Genomic DNA, 24,794 nt, shown 5'->3' with positions numbered 1-24,794 from the left:
ATGTCTTTCTCTCTCCCTCTCACACACACATGCATACATACAAAGCAAGCTTAAATTTAGGTGAACAGGTGTGAGGAAGGGCTATGGGGTCACTATCTAGCTCAGGTTGGACCTAGTAATTTAGCTGAACAGGAGATTTGCTCCTCCCTGCTACGACAGGCAATACAAAAGATCTGACTTGAAAGCGGAGAAGGAACAGAGGGGTATGGACAGTTTAACTAAGATGAAGGAGTTCAGTTGGCCAAAATGCCCACTTTGATTAGCCTTTACACTTGCTCTAATTGAGCATGCATGTGTGTGAGTGTGAGTCCTTCACATGTGGGTACCACAGAGTTAAGTTTGTGCATCTGTGCATGTGTGTTGGGACGTCAGTGTTTGAGCGTGTATCAGGTTTTTTTTTTTTTTTTGGTTTTTTTTCATGTCGTAAAACTCTCCCTCCCCTCACACTCATTCCTCTCTTAAGACTGAATTTGCTTGTCTTCTCAGCATGAGTGTTTAATCTTTTCAGGCCGTTGAATTGGCCCCATGAATGAGTCCCCAGCTCCTTCTCTCTAGGAGCCCTGGAGATTATTCTAAAGCACTAATCGTTGAGCAAACACAGCAGTGCTCTCCCATTCCTATTCTACACAGGCCACAGTATAGCACAACTTCTTCTTTCACTTCCCTTCACGTTTCTACGCCCTGTGTAGATTTTTTGCTTTTTGTCGCACGTAGCCTAGAGTATTACTCCTGAGAAACAGACCCCTTGACTCCCCCTTCGCAGTTGTGGTTAAAAATGAACTAAGCGGAGACTTAGAGAGTTTTTCTTATTTGTTCTTTGATAGCAAGAGAAGTGACATGTAATTTAGAGAGCATTATTTCCAACATTGTCCTCTGGAACCTTTTTATGTTTGTGGGTGTGTTTGTTTTTTAATTAGATTGTCAGTAGGGAGAATCTGCCAGGCTTATATGATGGTGTCAATATCCTTGGATTTGGAGCTTCGTCAATATTGTCTGGCCCTGCCGCTACTAACCTGAACAGGCTGCTGGCATTTGGTGTAAAATAAATAGAGTGATTTGTCTGTTTTGTTTTCTCCATATCTTCGTCGCCTCCAAGAGAAGTTTTATTTACACCGCTCACCATTTGATTTTGTGTGGTATTTGCTTTTTTGCCAGTGGTGGCTTTTGTCTGTAGAGGTCATGCTGGCTCTGGACTCGGTGGTCTCTCGTGTCATTTTATGGTCATGTAATGTGGAAATGTCTCTCCAGTGATGAGACAACCACACATGGTGAGATCTCATACTACAGATAAAGACAAATCTTTTTTTTTTCATTTCTAGTGAGGATTACAGTTTTGATAGCAAAAAATATTCCTTTTCACACACAAACTTATAATATCTGTTAAAAACCAACTGTATGATTTTGTTGTTTACCACTGAATCAACTCCCAATCAAAAAACTGTTCTGATGGCCCTTTCGAACTGGCACAAAAATATCGGGAGGGTTGTACATTTTGCTCTAAACTTTCCATTCTCTACCTTTAACTCTCTTTTCCGTTCTGCTCCTCTCCACAGAGGAAGCTGCTGGCCATCTACCTCCACAACGATGACAGTGTCCTCAGCAACGTCTTCTGCTCCCAAATGATGTGTGCCGACTCCATTGTCTCCTACCTGAGCCAGAACTTCATCACATGGGCCTGGGACGTCACTAAAGAAGCTAACAAAGCCAGGTACCAAAGTCAACCAGAGGGCAGTTTGATTATTTTCAGATGACCCACAAGGCATGGTGTGGTTACGGTTTGAATAAGGAAACAACCTAGTTCAGTACATTCTCATGTTTAATACACATATTTTTGAAAATAAGAAACATTTTGCAGAACACAGAACAACCATAATGCATATAATTTGTTAATATTTACTGAAATATACATCTCTATTTTAATTGGTACTGAACACCTACATGAGGTGGACACAATGGGCCTCATTCACTAATATGTACATAGAAATGTTCTTACTTACAAACAAAATCACTGTCTGTTAGCGTATGTTAGTGAATCAGAATCATTCTAAATTGCCATGCAATCACCTGCTATCGGTAATTAGCATCCTACCATGCCTTTGTTTCTTCATATAAGGGAAGCTCTGTCGGTGCGGTGCAGCAGTGGAGAGAGCTGTCAGTCTTTGCAAAGAGGGTCATGATGGTAAAAATGTAGAAAAACTTTACCGCTAGTGAAATGTAAACAATAGTTTCAGAAGTAGAAGCCAGAAAAGGCAGATTTGGCTGGTAAACATGTCATTGGCACAACCGTTTGGAGCCTGATGGTGAATCCTGTATACAGCCTGCAAACCTGTTGCACCACTACCACGCAGTACGTCCATAACAAAATAAAAAGTTGGTAAATGTGTAGATCTGTGGAATTGATCTATATAAATATCTACTACTGGTAGGTGTGCATCATGTTTCATCAGGCTGTGAGAAACACTGAACAGGCTGCTGGTTAATCAGCTGCATATATCACAACCAAATCTGTTGGGAGAAATTAATTGCTGTCACAATCCATATATGGAAATACCGATATATAAGCTATTGTCATCTAAAAGTGGGAACAGGATACTTCAATATATTAATAATTTCATTACATTTATGATGATGATTTATGGATTACAACATTTTAGCTATTAATTTTATAATTAGTAAATAAATTATGTATGATTAGCAATTTCATACTTTTAAATGTTGTGTATTTAGGACCAATCATTTTTTAAATAACTGTGGTTCTAATAAACTCTTTACATTGAATAAATATTCACTATTGACTATAAAACGTTCGTATGCACAGTTTAAGCACAGATTTGTGCGTACGCACTGTTTGTGAATGAGGCCCAATAATAGGAAAACCTGTATAATATAATTAAATCCAGTATAGTAGTTCTGCGGTCAATGCAGTGTCACAACATGAGTGATCAGACAGCAGTCTAGTTTAAACCAGATGTTAAATATTCTAATGTAAAAACAAAAGTGAACGTACAGTATAAAATATTACCTGTTTCTCAAATTGCTACAACACATTGATTCTATTGCTATTCACTGGAGTCTCCTTATGAAGCTATAATGAGAAACCAGTTTTGATTATACGTGGGAATGATGGCCCAGGTTGTTAAAAAAATGAATTGTCCTTTTAATATTTTTTGGACAACAGCCCTCAAAGATCCTGGCACTTATCAGAATCTTTGCAATACTTTGTTTAGTATTGCATTCAGCGTACTGTAGAGATTAGTAGAGCAATAACTGAACCTCCCAACCCTGACTGCAGGCTTAATCCTTATGTTTTATTTATATGTCACTAACCGTCTGGAGGAGTGGACTGTTTGCATTAATACCGTGGTGTATCTAATAAAGAGGATATTTAATGCATTTCAGTAGGCGAGCAGCTTGACTGTGTGCAGAGGGGTCTGCAGTCTGCCAGAATACCCTGTTCACGAAGCTGAGCTGTCTGGAACATGTCACTATCTATCTCGTCCCAGTATCATTGTTTTAATAGTTCTCTTAGGGAAGGTTAATGACATTTTTATTGGTGCTTTGCTCCATCTCATCACTTACTGTTGTATTTTTTTTTTCAATTTAAAGCCAGCAAATCTCAGAATTCAAAGACAGAGGATGAGATCTTTGTTTTGCCACTTTTACTGAGGACAGTGCACTTTTAGAAAATGATCTAAAAATGCTCATGTGGAGGGAACCCCGTTTGACACATAAACAGCGTTTTCAAATCTATTCGCATTTGTGTGGACTTGTCCTTAATTGCTGGCATTCAGCTCTCACTCCATTGCTCACACCCTGTATCTCTGTCTTCTTTTTCTCTCTTCAACTTCATTCTCTTTTTGAAGCTCTGAGGTTGCATGCTAACAAAAGGCGTTGTGTTTGCATGGTGAGGCCCCTGATTGGGCAATCTTGACTAAGCTGTCTGAATAGAGGGTCAGTGGGAGACGAAGGACTCCCTTGAAGTCCAAACATCTCTATCTCTCCATTTACGCTCAAAGTCTGTGTGCAGCTCCAGCAGTCTGTGGTGATAATTGACAGGTCTGTGCAGCACCTGTTTATTACACAGGTCCAGCCATTAGGATGGATGTTTTTCACCAGATTGTGAATTATTTTTTGAAGAATATGAATTTGAAAATAAATCTAGTCTGCAACATGTGACAGATGATCGAATCTTCTGCATGCTCAAGTATTGAGCTGTGGAGATGTGGCTGTAAAGATGGACCTGCTGAGGGTTTGTCATTGTGCCCAGGACAAGCCTCCGTTCTCCAACTACCCTTATCTTTCTGCTACATCTTTTCTTCCTCCTCTCATCTCCTTGCTGATCTTTCCATCTTTCTGTATTTCCCTCTTCTTTATCCCACCACCTCAACTCTCTCCCTCTCCCCTGAACCTCCAGAGTTAAGCCTGCCCTCTGGTAGGAGCCATTTAAGAAAGACTCACACCCTGACCTCACCCCTCCATTATTTCTTTTAAGGGAATTCCCTCCTTCCTTCATTCCACTCTCCTTTCTCTCCCATTGGCCTCCTTTGCTTTTTGCCCCAGCTGAGCCTTTTTATTGCACATTAAAAGGCAGGCAACATCTGGAGCTTTTCATCACACACAGCTAGTCACAGCTTTGCTGCTAACGCATGCATGCACATGTGCACACTCCCTCACTCACACATACACCGTGTTTCTGGATTCTCACGCTCTCTGGTTGATCCAAAGTGACTGGTGATTGGCATCAATCACACAGGCTGTTAAAACGGTATCCTGATTGTGTGTGTGTTTGATGAACCTGCTGATATTGGAATGTGCCTGTTGCTTAGCTCTCTGTATTCTCACAGGCCTCCCAGTTAAATGATTAATTATGCATAAATGCAATTTCGCTGATTGGATGCCAGTGTAATTGTCACCCATGGGAAATGAATCTGATATATTGTACAGGCGCTGTACTGTCATGGCAAATATTGAAACTATCAGTACTGAAAGGCTTAGACCATATTATGAGTGTGTGTTGTCATGCTTCCTCAAATCTATTACACATGTAGTCCACGCTATCAATATTTGAAATTATTTTCATGCTAATTCTTCTTTAAAGAGACATTGTAAAAGGGTCAGACAATAACATGAACACCTGAACAATGTGGTGCGATGCAACACAATGACCCTGAAATACAGGTGTTCATGTTATTCTTAAATGACCTTTAAGTGTAACTTGGTGTTTTAACCAGCTGGGACAAACTGTTTTGTACACTTGACTTCTCCTCTTGACATCCTCCTGCCTGAAAGCATAACTAGTTGAGACGAAGAACAAAATGTCATTTTCAAATCAAAACATGTCCACGTTCACTCTGAAACAAAGTGTGTATGACACAGTGAGCTATCAGAGCATCCGGTTCCCATACATACTCCCATACAGGTGGCTGGCAAAAATATTCCCTGCAGTGCTACTGTACTAGCCTGACTCATCAGCTGCTCAGTGAAGCAAATGTCAGGTCTTACCAGTCTATTCGCATCTTCACGCACCACTTTGATGTGAAGAAATGCGAGGTGACAGTTCAGGGAAACATTAACTATTTTAGCTGTCTGGATGTGCAGTGAGAGATGGAGATGGGATAGGTGACAAATTAGAAGCTGTCAATCACATTAGTCATTGGAGCAGCACCTTAAACTCACATTAGTTGCAAGTTTCATGCAGGTGTTTCCTCTACGTTTAGTTACCCCTGAAGGTTTCTAAAGGCCACAGGTCTGGTACAGACTAGGCTACATTCTTTACCATGTTATCTTATGGCTGGATGAGACTGTGCTGAACTGTTCACCTCAGCTTCTGGAGTAGCTTGACTTCCTCCTACCCTTGGTGTTGTGTCCGTACTTGTTCTATAGTGTGATTTATAAGTGCTTCACATCCTGATTACAGCATTTTTCTAATCCTTAGTAACAGTGGATACAAGCTAGGTCTACATTGTGTTTCTAGATTGAGCTGTTTTTATGTTGTGATGATGATTTTTTTACTGTGGTGGACTGACTTCCTTAGTTTTGAGATAGGAAACCCAAGCAGGTTGGCTTGTGGTTGATGGGAGATTTAAGATTGAGTTACCCTTCAAGTTAGTGTCCATTGTTCTCTGGCCTTTCATTACAGGTTAGAGTTTCCCTGTAGGCTATTGTTATGGTCTGCGCGGGTCGAGGTTTGAACAGGGACAAGTGTTAGGATAAAATGATCAGTAGGATTTAGGGTACCCGACTTCTTCATTGCAAAACGTGGGTCACTCAAAGTTCAGCGTTTGTTGAAGTTTTGATTTATTCATATTCCCAAAGCATCTTAAATGCAGTTCTGCTTTTTTAGCATTTCTCTCAGTCTGTCATCCATATTTTGAGAATGTATTTGTACGATTAGTACTTAAAAAGTACCACAGTGAGCTCCATTTCACAGTTTGAGAAGTCTATAAGTAACTCCCTCAGCTTTGGCTTCATGTTTTAATGAGTTACACCCCCTCTCAGACTGCATCCCTTCCATTCATCCTCTTCCTCTGACCCACTCTCCCTCCATCTATTCCATTACTGCTCTATTTTACCAGCCAGTTATTAAAGTAGATCTTATTAAAAGGCAGGAGAAAAAGCTAATCTATATTTGCATTCAGTCTATAGCAATTCATTAATATTATGACATTTAAAAGGAGCTTGGCAGGGCCCCGGCTGCCTGCTACCCTTTTCCCTACCTGAAATGTTAATTTAAAAAGTTCTGTAATGGAATAAGAAATCCTCTTCTGCCCTATCAATTCTGGGTGTCTGGTGAGGAATACTAATTCATCTGCTGTTCCAATTGAGATAGCATGTCAGTCTGATGGAATAAGAAAAAGCAGAATTGGTTTTAAAGTCCTTAATGCCACGAGTTGTGTGTATTTCTCTTTTCTGCTGCAATCTGAAAGCCCAGGTGTACGCATTATTTTCCATTTGTTATAGAAGTGTGAGCGTGTGTATGCACATGTTTGTGTGTTTATGTTTGTGTCTTGTTGCTTGATGGATCTATTTATTTTCTGTTGCAGTTGTTTTCGGTGAAAATGTGTTCAGTACGGAGGAAGAACAGTCATACGAAATATGAAATAGAATAAAAAATGAATTGAAGTGGATTTGTTTCTGTGTCTTTCAGACTACTCACCATGTGTACGAGGCACTTTGGCAGTGTAGTGACACAGACTATACGGACATACAAGACAGACCAGTTCCCTCTGCTCCTTATAGTCATGGGCAAACGCACATCCAACGAAGTTCTAAATGTTATTCAAGGTAATTATTACTTTATTGATAATATGATTAACTGTACTATCTATAGATATATTTTTAAGTGATTAATGTGAAAACAGAGATTTAAATACACAGTGTAGATTGTGACTGATTGTTTTCCATCTTCAGGCAATACCACAGTGGACGAGCTGATGATGAGGTTAATGGGAGCAATGGAGATCTTCACAGCACAGCAACAAGAGGACATCAAAGACGAGGTGAGGTTTGAGCACAGCCAGGAAGCCTGAGACTGCAGCGAAACACAAATGTCAAGCTCTGAGTCTTAGAGATGTAGAAAATTCTAAAATTTGGATTATTTTGAAGTAACTATCTGTGACTCGCTCATGCGTGATGGAACTTTTTTCCTGTGAAATGAAAGAATCGGCTTCGTATTGGTGAGTTCAATGGCATGGAGAGGTAACATCAACATCCCATCTAATAAGATAACATGACAGAAAACAGTGCACAGCCTGCTCATGTCGACTAGCCAGTCTGTTACTTTTTGTGTCAACTGATTTCCTATTTCTTTTATTTACACCTTTGTTTGAAACCCTTTTTTTTCTCACCCTTTATGGATATAGACACATTCATAAAAACTGACTGTTACTTCACATCAGGTACAGGGAAGTGTTTTTAGTTCTTCTTCCGCCTAATAGATAAATAGCAACATGCTGGGACAGATCAGAAGACATTGTTATGGCTTACATGGAATGACACACAGAGAATTCTTAACCGTTTCACCTCTTTCCTATTTAGTTCAAGTTTACTGTGCCAACTACAGTCTTTGGTCATAGGTGCAGGACTCGTCTCCCATTCACTCCAGTGTGTGGGTAACACTGTGCTGCACTGTGTCTGTCAACTACCTCTTTTACTCCAAAGAAAGTGGACAAACACCATTGAGGAATACACTCCATAGAAGAGAGTGAGGGACTCTTTCATTTCATAGACAGGAATCTGGGACAGTATAACAGGGGGGTCCTCTCACCGTCAAAGACTTTCACCTGACCCTCTTAACCATTCATGTCATTGTCACTGTTAGCTATCAGAGTTAGCTTTCCTTCAAGTATATATTTACTCAGAGAATGAATGACACATTACGTGTTTCTGTCCAGGCAGGTTTTCAGCCTGCAGAGTATTAGAATAATCCTGCCAAGCTGTGTTTTTTCTTTCATAATAATAACTTATGTTCGGAGGTTTAAGAATTAAAAACAATGTACAATATACAGTCTCTGCAGACAGACTAAGAGGCACATTTTTAATAGAAAATTTAACTGACAAACTTATCCAAAGATTCACTTAGTTAAGTTTGATTTGTGATCATTACTAAGACTCATTCTTCCTTCTTACATGTGTGTCAGTTCTTTGTTATGGTCTCTCTTTTATTCCCACACTTTTCTGTCAACCTCTCTTTAACATCGTTGTGCCTCTTTTTTGACTACTGTATCTACAGATGACAGATGTCACACTATGTTAGAAGTTTAACATTTAAAGAGTCAGTCAGCCAAACAGCAAGCCTCTCTAACAATGCTAATGTAAAAGTCATAGCATCTCAGTTATGGGAACGGTGGATAAGGGCGGATAAGGAATGAGTGTTGTCACACACACACCCTGAGGGTTAAACTTCCTCAGGTGAGTTACTTACTATTGAGTGACAGCTCTTCTCTCTGTGTTGTCATTATTGCTACAATGCTCTGGCTTCATTTTAGATTTGCCACTCTTGTCACCCTTCAAATAATCATTAAAGACAGGAAGTATTCAGAGTATGTACATGTGTCAGATCAGATGGTGTGAAACATGAAGTGTACTCTGCTGCTGTTTCATACATAAGGCTAGGTATCCTTCTCAATTTTTTCATATTACTGCCAATATGATACCTGAATTTCGATGCCAATACCAAAAGGATAATTTTGATACATATAAATATATACATATTTACAGTATATTAACTTTTTTTCATTAAACAAATAAGCAGGAGTTCTCACTTTGCCTAAATTATCAGTCTAACATTGACAAAATTTTGATTTAAATCAGGAATTAGTTCATTGAAGAAAAAGTAAACAAGAATTTGAACAGACATCCATTGCCGGCTTTCAGTTTCCTTGTCTTTCTTTGTATTTATGGGAGCATCACAAACTAATAGAATATGATTACTGGGTTGGTATCACTCATTTTATAATCCTTGCAACAACTTGGCTGATATCTGTCAGACAGATAAGAAATCATATTTGCTATGGCATAAAGTGTATAGTTAAGTTGTTCTGAAAGGGTAATAATGTGTAATGATTACCCAGGTGCTGCCCGCCAGAAGGAAATAGCTTGTGAAAATGTCACAAAAAGACAGCGTAGAGAGTATAAGTGATGATGAAAGCATAATGCACTAGTGTGATTATTCATTATTAGTACCAATAACCACAGGATTTGAGTATATCCTGTATCTGACAGGATCAATCGCATCTCCAGGGTGAAGTCAATCTTGACACTGCTCTAATCCTGTCCTCACTGTATCATCTCTCAGTTATTGGTGAATTTTCCTCCTCTCCTTTCTATCTCCCCTCCTTCTCTCTTTCTTTCTGTTTTTCTCCTTTTTTCCCCACCTCACCATTCTAAAGGCAAACTCAGACATGAACACAGACATCCAGCCAGCGCAGACATTCCACTTTGACAGTGACTTTTGTGTCTGTCTGGAAAAGGAACAGCTGGACAGCCACATTGTGACTTCAACCATCCTTACTGACACGCCAGTCATTCCAATGGTTGTCTGTGTTTTAGCTTAGTAGTTAGTAATCAACTGACTACTCACTGAAGGTCTGCATCTGTCAGCATCACGGGCCGTTATTCGGTCATTTCACATGCTTTTTATATCCAGCCAGAACTAATCAACTAACCAGTATACTGTTTTTGGAGAATTCAGTTGTTTAAAGCAAAATACTTTATGTGGGAAACAGCACATGTATAATTTGAGGTCAGTGTCTTGGTCAAAAAAGTATTGTTAAATACCCTAATGCATATCTTTTGGTGTGGAAGACACTGAAGTACTCAGGGGAGACACACATAAACATTAAAGGAGCATCCAAGCTCTACAAAAAGACTAACAGCCCAGATCCAGTAAAAACTTGGAACTGTTAATGTAGTACTAGGCCACTTTTTTCCAAAATTGAACAGCAAATAAAAACAGATTTTTTTTTTTTGCAACACTTTCCATTATTTGTTATTTTTGAGCAAACGTCAAATGCATGACAGCTTGCATTTCTGACTTCGGAGCACTAAAGCAATAGTTTATTATCACCACTAGAAGACAAGTCAACTTGATGAGAAGCCAAGATATAGATGTAGAAAATCTGTTTTATAAGATCTTTAAAATCACATTGTGTTTGAGCAGATACATGGTGATTTAACGCTTCATGTCATGCCTTTCATGCACATTAGGTCATTCAAAGCAGTCGGTGCATTTGAAAATGTATAACACCCTGTACAAAATGAATATAGACAATGAATTACTATGCGACTCGTTTGCGTGACTCAGAGCCAGTCTATTGACGGTAGCCACTTTTGATGCTTTTGTCTCTCTCTACCATTCTTTTACAGTTTCCTTTCAGTGTTCGTCTATTATGCGGGCCAAAAGCACAAATGTATCCTTTGCATTTTCTGATTCAATACGACAATACACACTGTTGTTTTGCTTAGCCACTGTTTAGCTGCACAGTGGCCCTCTGATCATCACAATAAGCTTACTTTGCCATATCCGGGCTGGCACACAGCATGGGCCTTCAGAAAAGAGAAAACTAATGGCTGTGCACTGTTAACACAATGGACACTCGTATTTGGTCCCAGTCTTTATAAAACACTTTGTAGCCACAGCAGGTAGACAGAGAAAGGCCGCCTGTCCCCTTCCCTCTGTACAAACAGGAAGAGAGAGGCAGAGTGAATAAAAGAGAAAAGGACGTTGAAACTGAGATGAGGAAACATAAAGGAGGCTCAGGGTCTGGTAAATGACAGCCCGGTCACAATGAATTCCCCTCTGGTGCTACTCTTTCATACCTGGTGTTTGTACGTAACCACACTTGACATGCTGCATTTTCTTTTGCTCAGTTCTCTCTGGCTCCCACACCCGGCAATCCAGCTCATATGTTTTGTCCTTCTTGTGTATCCTTTTATTATGTTGTCAGTTAATGGGCCCCACTTTTCTTTCTCCCTCTGTCTACCCAGGACGAGCGCGAGGCAAGAGAGACGGTGAAGAGAGAACAAGATGAGGCATACCGTCTTTCTCTAGAGGCTGACCGTAAGAAGGTACTTTCAAAACAAAACTAATTAAGACACTGGTCTACTTGTACCACATGCATGAGTTAGCTTGGTATATTAGAATACACATACACAATTTAAATTTGCTCTTAATGTTTCAGGCAACCCTGATTTAATGCTACTGAACGCCAAAAGTGTGATGACAAAATACAGCTAATCAATTATAATTCAGGGTACCTACAAAGCAGCACATGTTTGCTTCTTTTAGTTTTTGTTGTTGACAAAATCAAAAGGGAGAAAAAGTCTGAATCATAGCCTTGATAACCAATTGGTTGGAAATTATGCAACAGTCAAGTAAAGTTGCAATATCATAAAACTTAAGTGGCTAGAAAAACAAGTTGCTTTGGTTGCCAATGAAACGTCACTAATGCTTCATCAAAGCAAAGTGACAACCTGTGAGAAACAGTGTCAGCATTCACCGTTTCACGTCAGTTAGAATTTTTAATTTCCATTAAGCCGTTACATCCATTTAACAAATTGAATTTCTTTCTTTTTCAGAGAGAAGCCCAAGAGAGAGAAGAGGCCGAGCAGGTTCGCCTGGAACAGATGAGAAAGGAGCAGGAGGAGGAGAAGGAGGTGAGAAGAACAGTCATATCCTCATCATACTCACATTATGCAAATGACTCAAATTAATATTCCATCTTTATCAGTACCGGACTGAACAGTGATATGTTTTCCCAGTGCACAGTGATATGTTTTGTGCCACTGTGCTGTCGTTTTTTTTTTTTTTAATCTGTCTTGTTCTCACTTCACAATAATGAGTCAATTAGATTGTGGTTTTGGTGAAGCCTGCCAGTCAGTGAAGCATGTGTAGTGTGGGCGAACAGGCATACAGCCATTTTAGAAGAATGAAATATTCTTATTACACTGAAGCCCATCCCTGTAAATGTCACCTTACATACACACTGTTATTGTTCTATTTAACTGCTTTACACTGGTACAGCACACAACCTCATATTGAAACCAAAGTGAACAAAAGACTGAGGCAATTCATGTACACAGGCTAGTACACAAACACACACACAACCTAAGCAAACACACATATTCACTTGAAAACAATTATTGTATGTGAAGAGGGGCCAAACACACACACACACACACACAGAGGCAGACACACTGTCACGCATACAGGAAAAAGAATAATTGTCTGTGAGGATGGCACCAATGTTGTTTTACACCCTATAGTAATACAGTGTAGTCCTCACTGATTGTTGTTTACTCAACAGCAGAAAGGCTTGGGGCACTGGGAGGTATTGGGTGACCCGGCTCCCTCAGGTGATCTGTCACTTAAGTTAAACAGACAACAATAAAAGAGCACCGGACCGAGCCATCTTAATTATATCACTGCAGTCCACCAACCAAACTGTGTGTGCACTTTTGTTTGTTTTAAACAACAATAGCCACTATGGCCCTTCTTATATCACTTCTCTGTACCCAAGCTTCCTGGTTTCCATGGTGTCACCTGAGCTAACATACTGGTGTTGTACTTGTGCCACAGTTTAGATGCTTACAAATATGAGAGCCAATAGCAGCTGCTGGGCCCAGAAAATGGCAACTTCAGTTTCTTAAACTTTTGTTAACCTGAAGTGGGAAATGGGTGCCCTCGTATCACAACATGAGAAGCAGTGCAGTGCACTTGTGTAGTACACATGATTAGTTTTCATGCGTACTTCTAGTGCTGATGAGCTTGACACATAGAAAAGTAGTTGGGAAATAAGGATGGGCATTAAAAACATTGGATACATTTTTATTAGTTATCACTACTTATTGATTTCATTCTTTATCAATTAATTTGTTGTTTTTTTTAGATACATGTTTGGGTGAAAAAGAGTGCAAACATGTTCTTGACGTGCTAGAAAAAAAACTTAGTCTAACTATAAAGGAAATCCATAAGACCAAAAAATCATCACTATTTACAATAGATGTAGGAGGAGAGAATTGATAGCGTTTTATTTGACATATTCCCATTCAATGTTAGATTACATTATAAATGTAGCTCTTGATCTAAACAGTTCACCGTGTTTACTGCTTCTTTTATCATTTTATCCCTTTTCAGAAGTGGCAGATTTTAATCCAGAAGGACCCACCCCTGACCATGTAGATGCTCATTTTCTTACATAAAGAATCAAGAGATCAGGACAACACATTTGATTGCTATTCTTGATATTCTTTTTAGGCTACTAACATTTCATTTTGCAGATTCATATTCATTACATTTTACCACAATACTGTTTTAATACATTTTTAATATGTAAACACTGCAGTACAGTTGGACTCTTACACTTAACCTACAATGTAACTGTTGTTACCTTAAAACTCATAACAATCTTTTTAATGTATTCATTTGAGACTTCTGAGGCAGTAACCTTGTATATGAAAGAAACTGCAGACACAAGAAAAACATCAGTAGCCACCAGAGAGAGAGAGAGAACAATGCTAGTGGGAGTGTTTTATCTGTGATTTTGTGCCTTTGTGCAAAGAAGAGGGAGATGAAAGTAGGAGCCGGTGAACTGTGGGGGGAGGCTGGGTGTATGTGTTGCCTGTGCTTTTATGGGTTGACATTACTATTTACCTCCTTCAGAGGGTCTTAGCATATAGTTGTGTGGCCCCACCTGTCATCTGTTTGCTTTTTGTGGTTAGTAGAGCAGAGCTGGAGAGGCAGATAAATGGATGGAAAGATGCTTCTGATTATTTGTGTGGAGCAGCCCGGGCCTGAGGCTCGACCAGACGTGTGTCCTGTGGTTTCTTTAGGGACGCTACTTCTCACTTGTGTGGGTGTTTATGCTTGTGTATGTGGTTGACTGTCTGTCCACATTTGTATGTCCACCACCACACACACACTCTGTCTGTTATTTGTGTGTGTGTGTGTGCTAGTTCATCCCCGGAGGCCCCTTTAACTCAGTCAGCATCAGCTCCTATACCTGAGGGAGCTGATGGCGGAGCGGCACGCGCCCTACCCTGCCCACCCAACACCAGAAGCTGCTAATGAGCTACTGTTGTACACTCTTATGAAATATAATTGCATTATGGTGTGTAAATAAAGCCGGGGCGTGTTGTCACAGCATATGCTCCCCGGCTGGCCAAACAAGAACAACAAGCAGAGGGAGGAGGAGGTGAGGGGCTGAAGTAGAAAGAAGAGGGAGGCTCGAGGGAGCGGCAGAAACGCAGTTTTTAGAACACAGGAGAGCTGATTAGCTTTGCTGCGGAAGATGACAATTGATGGTTGTCTTTTGTGCTAGCAAAGCCACGCTCACTTCGTGGTGTACACAGTGTTTCCAAATGTATCGTCTGTAAAATAGACTCTTATCAGCTTGTTGCTTGTTATGAAACTAAACTATCTGTGGTAGACTCTACGATAATCAACATACTCAATCTCAGATTTCCCTAAGAGAGCGACTGAGCAATAGCAAGAAAACATGAAGCATCAGCAATAAACTTGTCTGTTTTTAGCAGGCTCTAACTGCTGCTTGGCAGCCTTTTGAGCTACGCCAGGCTTTAGGGAACAGGGTGAGACACAGGGCAACTAATTTAATAACATTCTCAGGACAAGAAGGTCCTTTAATTAATGTGAAGCAACAGTGCTGCAATCAGACTGTGGGAGCAACTTCTTGGGTTGTCTGTCATACTTGTTTGGATAGCGTGCCGTCATCTTCATAACTGCCAGTGTTACTGTTGAATCTTGGGTTTAAATTTACTATAAACACAGTGAGGCAGGGCAGATTTATATGAATACACTTGATTGAATATCAGATTTTTTTTTTTTGTTATTTTTTGTGTAAGCCCTCTGGCATTCCTCACTCCTTTCTTTTTCTTCTCTCACTCACAGTTTTATTATTGTATGTCTTTTACTACGATGTTTTAATTGTACAAACAAATAAAAAGGCTAAATTAGTAAAAAAAAAAAAAAAAAAAGAAAAATACTCATCAGGAAGGCATTTGTCCTCCTTCTTATAAATTCCTCAGTAATTTTGCAATTTTAGATCATCACTGAATTAATCTAGTTCTTCACATTTTATTTTTGGCTACCTGTCAGAATATTACACATGCTGACTGTGCTGTCATCGCACAACAAAACATCAACACATTCTGACTTTGTTATGCTAATAGGCACCAGTAATAACAGCTGTATCTCACTAGCACCTGTATGTAAACATTTCTTCCTTCAGTCATCACCACTGTGTCTAGCAAAGTTGTTTCTACTGTGCAATAGTCTTTTGTCTCTCTAATTCTCTTTTAACTAGTTTTCACATATTGGTGTGTATTGAATTGTAAAGAGTGTGCATCATTTTGTCAACTGAGGAAAATATTTCTAAGAGTTGGGGGAGTCATTAGCATGTATATGCAACTTCACTTCACCAACATTTGTCTAGTGTCATCACAAAAGAGGAGTCTTTTACCTACAAACAAACCTTCTACCGTGTCACCAACTTAAAAAACTTGTCTCCAGTGACTTTAAGGTGTCTACTGTGCTGTACTGACTACAGTACTGTATTTCTCCCATCCATTCTTTCAGGCAATCCGCTTGTCATTGGAGCAGGCCCTACCGCCAGAGCCCGAAGAGGAATCAGGAGAGCAAATCAGCAAACTGCGAATCCGCACACCAAGTGGCGAGTTTCTGGAAAGGCGTTTCCTGGGCAGCTGCAAGCTCCAGGTCCTCTTCGACTTTGTGGCCTCCAAGGGATACCCTTTCGACGAGTTCAAGCTCCTCACCACCTTCCCTCGTAGAAATGTGAGTGGTATACCTGCTTGCACATACACACAAGCACTCAACAGTTAACCTCTTTCTCCTCACAGAGGTCCAGCGAAAATAAATTTTCACCAAGACTGGAGTTGATTTATCCTGTCGTCCATTCGCTGTTTTCCGCCGTCCTTCATTACAGTTTCCCACACACAAAAACAAGCGCTAAATCTGTCCTTACCTCAGTCGAGTAGCAGCAGGTTATGAAGTGTTTTCGGCCACAGCTAACATCTCTGCTGGAGAGATCCACAGCTGTAATTGGCTTTTCCGTGTGGGCCCGAGCTGAACCTCAGGCGACAGCTGTCGGTGGCGTGCAGCAGGGACAACAGTTAAGACAGTATGTTGTGGTCGATTGATGATTTAGTTTTTCTTGCTTTTTATCATTGTTGCTGTGTTTTTAAGTTTCAGTGTTTGTGCACTGCAGCAACACCGGTGTGTTGCTGCCTTTGTTTACTCGGACCTGTGATGGGACAAGTTAATCTGAGTGTTTATCCATCCACCTGCGCACACCTAATATTCAGTGAATATTAATTAGTATCAGCCCGTTGTGAATACAGTACACTATGACTGTGTTAGGATACAGTTGTCAGCACTAACAGTAGTATTCTCTATGGCTCTTCTGCTGACGCCCGGCAGCACTCAGCCAGCTACAACCAGTCATTAGAGGGCTTGGTCGCGGCGCTCTATGGTAGCGAGCTAATGAGCACTGTTTTAACTACCAGTTTAATTAGCCATGCTGCTGGAAACAAAAATGGGATTTCCATTAATCAAGAGAGGAGTGCATGTTGAGGGGTGGGTGGTGGTTGTATAGAGGTGTGTGAGTGTATGTGTGTGTGTAGGCTTGCCCAGGCAGTGTGCCATCGTAGTCTGTAGAGACCACTGGGGCACAAACACCTCAAACTAACACACACATTAACGCATAGCTCACACTCCTCATTTCGTCACAATCACACACTTCAACACATGCACAAATATTTTCAAGCAAACACATGCCCCGCTCACAACTTTGTCACTTAAAGGATTCACAGTTGTCTCTTTATAATCAAGAGTAAACATGTGTTTGAGACAGAGATAAAGATGTGTCTGCATCGCAGATGAAATTCCAGCAAAAACAGGATGGGAGGATTAGAGGGGTAGGGAAGCGAGAAGAGGATGGTGGCTGCACAACTAGTAGGAAGAGAACAGAGAAGACAAAAGCTTAAACAAAGAAGAGATTCAATCAGAGAAACAGTCTGAAAGAGAAATGGATAGAGACGACAAGTGAGGGAAGATATTAAAAAGAAGAAGATGGGAGATAAATCCAGAAAACAGAAAGGCGAGAGATTTGGGGAAAGAGAGGAGGGAAGCAGATCATTGGTAGTGCCAGTATGAGGCTGTGAACACAGGCCCCTGTCTAATCCTGCAGCTCTGTGTTGTAATTAAATGAGAGGGAGCATTGAAAGCCTCCATCCCGTCCAGACGCTCTCACTGTTGCTCTGCCAGGATCAGAGGATAGAGGATAGACCACTATTGCATTTGTAATACTGCACAACTGTTGAAACCTTCTTTCCGTTTTCTAGTTTTCTGAGGCTTTGTGCAGTGTCACTCTTTCCTTTGCTATTTCCCTCTCCGTCAGCTTGCTTTATTTCATTTCCGCTCATTCAGCTGTCCAACAAATTAGAGGTTTTTACTCTTTACAACTTGAGAAAATGAAGTAAAGTTGCGTCTAATATTTTTTGGCTAAAACTAACACATTATTGACAAGGAGAAAGAGTTATATTGTGAATCAGCAAATCTAGTCACACTGGTTTAATCCGGTTTGTAAATCGACTTTTGACACTGAGATAAATCATCAGAGCCAGAGTCTTTGATTTCATGCTTTTGCCACCTTCCCGTTGCTTTGCCAAAAAGTGTCTATTAGTCTTCAATTTTTGGACTCAGTCTCTTCCTCAACATTTGGTATCAGTGGCTTATCTCTTCAGCACTACAGCAGGCCTTACACTGGCATCATTTGTACTAGGCTTAGCCGTGCTCAGGGAGCTAACCCTTTCTCTGTTTCTATGACTGTCAGCGAGTTTGAGGAAGGGGGGGAGACTAGTGTTTCAGTTTTCAGCTTTCCATTCAAGAATTTCCTCCTTTTTCTTTGATACTAGCCGAGCACAAACCACTGTTGAAAGGCCTGAGGTCTTCTTCCTTCAGCTTGCGGTGAACATGTTTAGACTGCGGTGATAATAATCCTGTCTTCCTACTCAGCAATCGCCTCTTCCTGCCCGGCTGCTCATAGACACCCAAACACTGTCAAACAAGCGTTTTATTTTTCTCACTGTGATACTGTACTCTCTTTCACCCTCTCTTAATCCTTCTTCCAGCCCTGTGAGTGAAATGGCCCGAATGATTGTTAGACAAAACCTGAGATGCAGAAAAAATAAACAACGGCGCAGAAGAAGCCGTGCGCTGTACTGAAATAGATTTTACATCTGTTATACTGGTGTGTTGTGTTTTTCTTTTCTTGCTATCTGAAAGAGTCGTATCCACAGGAAGAGCTACAGCAGTTTATTTTCAAAGTAGTTTCATTCAGAGTTGCTTCCTCAGGACTTTTCTTATAATATTCTCCCAACGTTTCTCAGAACTGTATGGCACTCTGCTCCCTCTCTGAAAATAGATATGAAGTGGATAAATGTGTGTGTCGCCGTGGCTCCATCTGAGGCCGATATCTCCACGATCTCTTAATGTTAAAAGCTGCAGTCTTTGAATTTTACTCTTTTCTCTCAGCCCCTTCCTCACCTTCAGCCCTCTCCTCCTCCTCCTCCTCCTCATCTTCCCTCCAGCTTTCCCTCCTTCTGTCTCCCTTTTCCCTCCTCTTTGCTTCTCCTCCAGCCTCTGTACCTCACTCTCTCCTGCTCACAGTCTTCTATTAGACGGGTAACTGTCTACTTAACTTTTGCTCTCCAGCCTTTGCATACTTCTCCATGTGCATTCTCACCTTTTCCCCAAATCCCTCTTTTTTTTTTTTTAACCTTTCTTAAATCATTTTTGAATTTTTTTACTTTTTTAACTCAAACTAGTCCATCTTATTTGCTCTCACTTCACTTGCTCTCTCCTTTTCTCTTCTTCCACATTCCCTGTCCCCCCCCCCCCCCCCCGCGCCCGCCCCAGGCCAGACCAGTCTGTGCGGTGGATTTCTTCCTTTGAAGTACCGTATTCTGGTCTGTTCTTTTCTGTTCACGCCCCGGCGCTACGTGCTGTCAACGCTCCTGGCAGCAGATAATGATCTCCCACTGCTTTTGTAATTGGCCAAATAAACACTTGACAACACTAGTTTAAAACAGACAAGTTATTTGGTTTTAATTAACATAGTAGGGCCTGTAATGGCTTCATTAAAAATGCGTTATTTCAGCTGCACGTTTGATTATGTTGGAAACGGACATCTTGAGGGTCTGTGTTTATTTTCCCTTTCTTTCCTTTCACCGCTGAGCGTTGCTTAGTGTCGCCTCCTCTGTTATCAGTGTGTTTTATTCATTTGAATCAAGTGACTTACAATTGTGGTATTTATTTTAAACTTCACATTAAGGGCTAATTATGTGGTTTTAACCGTGGTGAAACCTGCTGTTTGATACTGCCAAATACACAGGTTTCATATTAGCTGAGTATTTTATATCATACAATTTTTATATTAAGTAAAGAATGATAAAATATCAAAGACTGCAGAGAATCACCATCTGTCTTTTTATTTGGCTCCAGTTTTAAAATTAGGCTTTTTCATCCTGAGCCCCCATTATTGTATTATTTCTTTAGATTTCAGACAGACACAGTTCAATTCGGTTAATTTGTTATGTATTTTTAATTAACAGCTTTTTCCACACAGGCTATTTAGTCAGATGAAATCTGTTGAAATTAATTCCATTTTTTTAAGTTAGTCACACAGTTCCCTAATTCAGCTGATTGATTTGATCTAAATTGGTTGATGAAAACTATATTGACTCAAGGTTAAAAACAAACTGCAAACCAGAGAGCTAGACTGTGTCTGTCTTATGTATGTATGTATGTATGTATGCATGGCTGTGTAGGCACAGGAGGAGAGAATATGGCTTAGGCAGAGCAGAGGAAAAACAACAGCTTTGTTTGTTGACAGATGCCTCCATGCTTATGGTCTGTTAATTGGATAACAATGTAAACAATCACCGATGGCGCCCGTCTCCTGTGTCAGTGTGGCATCTTGTTTCCCTACTTTCTTTTTCAGAGTCAGATGCTGCTCTCCCCCCGTTGTCTCTCCCTGGTGAACCGCGAGCACAAACGCTCATCCGAATTCACTCGCATCCACACATACGCTTATATGTAGCACACAGAGACACGTCCACACGCATACACACACACACACCTGCTCCACCCCAAAGCCTCATTTACTCTTACCTGATGCTGTGGTGTCATAACAGCTTGTCGGGTTCATTAGCATGGCAGCCATTTGCGACGCGCTGCTCCTGAGGTGGGAAAAGGAACGCAGCAGCCCTGTTGGTCGTTTTCCCCACAGTTGGGATGGAATATGTTTGCAGCAAACACATACACACACACACACACACTCATAAAGACACACACACACACACACCTTTTACTGCTCTTCATGGCATCTCGCTCCCCGCTGTGCTATGAGGCAGTCAGCTAGGTAAGGGCATAAGGTTGATGTGGCAGCCCCTCCCTGCCTGCACCGCGCTCCCCGGGACCCCGCTGAGAAGTCAAGAGTCTAAATGACACGTTCAAATGAGGACAAGGAGATGAAAGACATGGAGTCAAAGACCGCTGGTGTGCACATGGTGTGACATTTCCAGACACCCTTGGGTGATGGATAGGTTGTCTGATGCTGATGTGTCCAACTCACCTTCCCCTAATTTACTTTTTTTTTCTTTTCTCACCCTTTTCCGAGCCCTCGAACACCCTCTAGTTTCACAGATTTTGTAGTTAACACAACTTTAAATGTGTAGATTGTTTTAATTATATCGATTGTTTATTCATACTCAACCCCCTCAGTGTCCAAAATATCTGATTTTAAGGAGCTAACAAGGATTCAGTGAGAGAAGATGGTGGGATTTCTTTATTTCATGAAAAGGTCAAAAATCAAAAAGTTAGAGGTCGTCTTTCGATTGTAGTGATATGTTCATTTATTAGTGATTGTTTATAGATCAACATTTGACCTTTGCACTTCTCAAAATACTTCGATTGTTACGACACTGATAAGACACTTGTCATATTCTACAGAGGGTGAATGTAGGTGAAGTTGCGGCAGAGTTCATGGTCACAGTTCACATTTCATTCCCTACAATAGTCCGTCTCAGACTTATCACTCTGCTTGTTGTGAGGCCGACCTTTAACGTGCTCGGCTTGCCCTTCGACCCTCTACAGCAGGTACAGGGAGCTGGTTAATTATCCCACCGTGAGGTTAGAATAGGAGCCCTAATCAGAGGAGCTGACGCAGCAGCCACCAGATAAGCCCTGGACACATCTCAGTGTCACACCACCTCGCTGTCACACAGCCCATTCAGCCCAGGTGTTAGATTGGCCCGATGTAACACAACCCCTCTAGTGATTAGCTCACATAAGCTAAGAGGCCCACAGGGGTGGTGGGTGTCAGAGAGAGAGAGAGAGTCAGATTGTCCTGCTTTAAAAACATAGGTCAGACCGCCTTCATGTCAGCTAACTCGATCAGCTCCATTGTGGGTGGTACTGCATTATTCTTCTGCTTTTAGACAATATGTGTATTGAACACAGAAAAATGTTTCTCTCCACCATCAGCTACGTTCCTGTTTGACCTTTTTCACAGGTGAAATTAGTCATTATTAGTCATCCAAAATGCACAAAGTTCTCTTCTTAATCCTCGCTTCTCTCTCTCTCTCTCTCTCTCATTCAGATACACACTCACACACACCAAAAAGCTTTTACAACACACACACTCTCCTCTCCTGTAACCTTCGTCGGTTTGTTCTGGATTGGGGCCTTTTTAAGAAAATAAACCTGATGGTCCTCTTAGGGAAACAAAGCTCTTGCTGCTCAGATTACTGCCTAGACTTTTTTTAAACACAATGTTAGAATAATACACGGCGTACACACTCAGACACACACTTGAAATGAATGCAGCACTAAAGCTACACTGTTCTCCAGCCTGGATCTCAGGGCATATATGGCGGGACAGTCACCAAGGGATTTCAGTAGAGGCGAATGACTGAGGCCGTGTCCGCACTAACATGGGGCAAACCTGAAAGACGCAGTTAAAATAATATGATTAAACTGACTTTAAAATCGACTGCTCGTACGGCAAAGCCTGTTCCAAAGATTTGTCCATTTGTTGTATTATTGCAACAAAAAGCATTTTCAAATCTGTCCACTGTGCTGAGATTTGTTTTTGTTGTCAAAACTGCAGCTCAGGGTGGATGTAAGGCCAGATCAGAGACAAAAATATGAGGCATTAAATATTGCTGGAACAATTAGTCAAGTAACTGAGAAGTCTCCAATAAGTTGCTTCAGTCATTTATCAAGCAAAAATACCAAACATTTCCTGGTGACGACTTCTCAAATATGAAGATTTACTCCTTTCTTCTGTTTTATATCAATTTAAATTTAATATCTTTTGATGTTTAAGTGTTGGTGCAACTTAAAAGCCACTTGAAGATGATATTTTGGAATCTGGGAAATTGTGATTCACATTTGAATGTGTGGATAAATTTCAGATTAACCGATAAATAAAATAATTATTAATTAAGTTGATGGTAGTCTAATATTCTCCCTCTACTCTTCCTCTTGTCTCTCTGCAGATCACCCAGTTGGATCCAGGGTCAACTCTGCTGGAGGCCAAGTTGTTTCCACAGGAGACGCTTTTCCTGGAGGCTAAAGAATAGAAACTGGCCCTCTGATAGCTGAGAGGACCAAGTGACTGACTGATGAACTGGCTGGACACACACTAGTCACCGAGCATGGGCCCCCCCCTCTCCCCCAGTCTGGGCCTACAGAACATACACACACACACACACACACACACACACACACGTACACACGTACACTCACACCAATGTACACAAAGACCACCCTCTCAGACATACATAAACACACTGGCATGCACATCCAGTGACACACAAGTGCAAGTAAGCTTCTCTGCCCTCGGCCTGGTCGTGGTACATGAATGCCTAGTGTACACGTGTTGCACAGAGGAGCAAAGACAGTATCACAAGCACACAGCCAAACATTCATCCCCCCCCTCTCCCCCCCCCTCCAATCTTCTCTTTCTCTCTTCTCTCTCAACCGCTCTCACACTTCACAACTTCACGTTTCCAACTGCTGTGTCATGGTTTTCCCCCTCACAACACAAACACAACATAGTGAGATAACAGCATTTGAGAGACTGACTAGACAAATCTTTGTCACAGGAAAAAAAAAAAAACCCATCATGGACTTGTTCTCCCCCGATTCCACATTTAAACACACCGAGGCTGCTTTTTTAGAACATGGTTTTTGTGTTTGAAATCAAAAAAAAAAAATGCTAAAAAATGAAATAAAATAAACAGCAAGAAGAGATGTTGCCCTGCAGAAGTCTGGGCTGTCTCATCTCCACCTGTATTTACCCGCCCTTTACCTTCCCCCCAAATTCCACTTTCCACCCCTACCTCCCCTTCCCCGCCTTCCCTACCTTCCCCCCCCCCGCCCCCCTCCGTCCGCTGTCTGCCACGGGGATGGGACAGGATCTGTTCTCCGCTCCCGCTGGTTTTAACATCCATTGCTCCACAAGCCAACGAATTGCTCAGTTTTCTTTTTTTTTTTTCTTTTTTTTTTTTCTCTTGATCCTTTTTAAGTTTGATGCTGTATTAGTTTTAGTTTGATATACATTATATAAAATATATGAATATGAACATCAATTTGTCTCGCCCGGAAATCTGTTGAAACACCTCATGGTACATAACACACATACACATTTTTTTCCTTGTTGAAATGGTTTAGGCATGTTATTTTGTATGTTGTTTCATTATAAGAAAACTGTGTCGTGCTTTGCAACCCACAGAATAGATTGAAGATCATCTGACTTTATTTCAAATAGAGCTTGTTTTAGGATTTCATTTGAGAATAGTTTTTGTTTTATACCTCATCAGACTTTAGGGTTTATTTAAAAAAAAAAAAAAACAAATGGGAAAGGTTTTCCAGATTTCTATCTTATAAAATCTGAGGATTCCTCATTGAAAACTACATCTGTCTCCCTCAAAAAAAAACCTGAGAGTTGTTTGCTTTAAACTGGTGAGACATCAGAAACCAAAGTAAATTACAAAGGCAGTTCTGTGACACTGGCTGCTGGAGATCATGATATCCAGTACAGAAGGTGTTCCTATTGATGTTCAACTTCTTATTAGTGTCTAAGCTGTGGGTGGATGAAACGAAGTGGGGAAAAAAAAAACAAAACCTCAGAGCTCAGGCTGATTATAATCAAAATAACCTGAATATGGGGCCAGATTTGCCCAGATAGATA

At 40.8% G+C, this 24,794-nt stretch overlaps 1 protein-coding gene across 1 annotated transcript in view; it reads left to right on the top strand.

The window, feature by feature from the left end:
• The window catches only part of faf1 (Fas (TNFRSF6) associated factor 1), a 63,048-nt gene extending 38,860 nt beyond the window's left edge, over positions 1–24,188 (top strand). The window contains exons 13-19 of the mRNA XM_042417823.1: positions 1,554–1,708; positions 7,148–7,284; positions 7,411–7,499; positions 11,488–11,568; positions 12,079–12,156; positions 16,094–16,309; positions 23,098–24,188. Of these exons, the coding sequence (XP_042273757.1) occupies positions 1,554–1,708; positions 7,148–7,284; positions 7,411–7,499; positions 11,488–11,568; positions 12,079–12,156; positions 16,094–16,309; positions 23,098–23,181 (840 nt within the window). The 3' untranslated portion in view covers positions 23,182–24,188. The remainder of the gene's footprint in view (positions 1–1,553; positions 1,709–7,147; positions 7,285–7,410; positions 7,500–11,487; positions 11,569–12,078; positions 12,157–16,093; positions 16,310–23,097) is intronic.
• Positions 24,189–24,794: the final 606 nt, after the last annotated feature.

The sequence above is a fragment of the Thunnus maccoyii genome, chromosome 7, assembly GCF_910596095.1.
Source record: "Thunnus maccoyii chromosome 7, fThuMac1.1, whole genome shotgun sequence".
NCBI lineage: Eukaryota > Metazoa > Chordata > Actinopteri > Scombriformes > Scombridae > Thunnus > Thunnus maccoyii.
The sequence above is the reverse complement of the archived record's forward strand: the minus strand, read 5'-3'. Positions and strand labels throughout refer to the sequence as shown.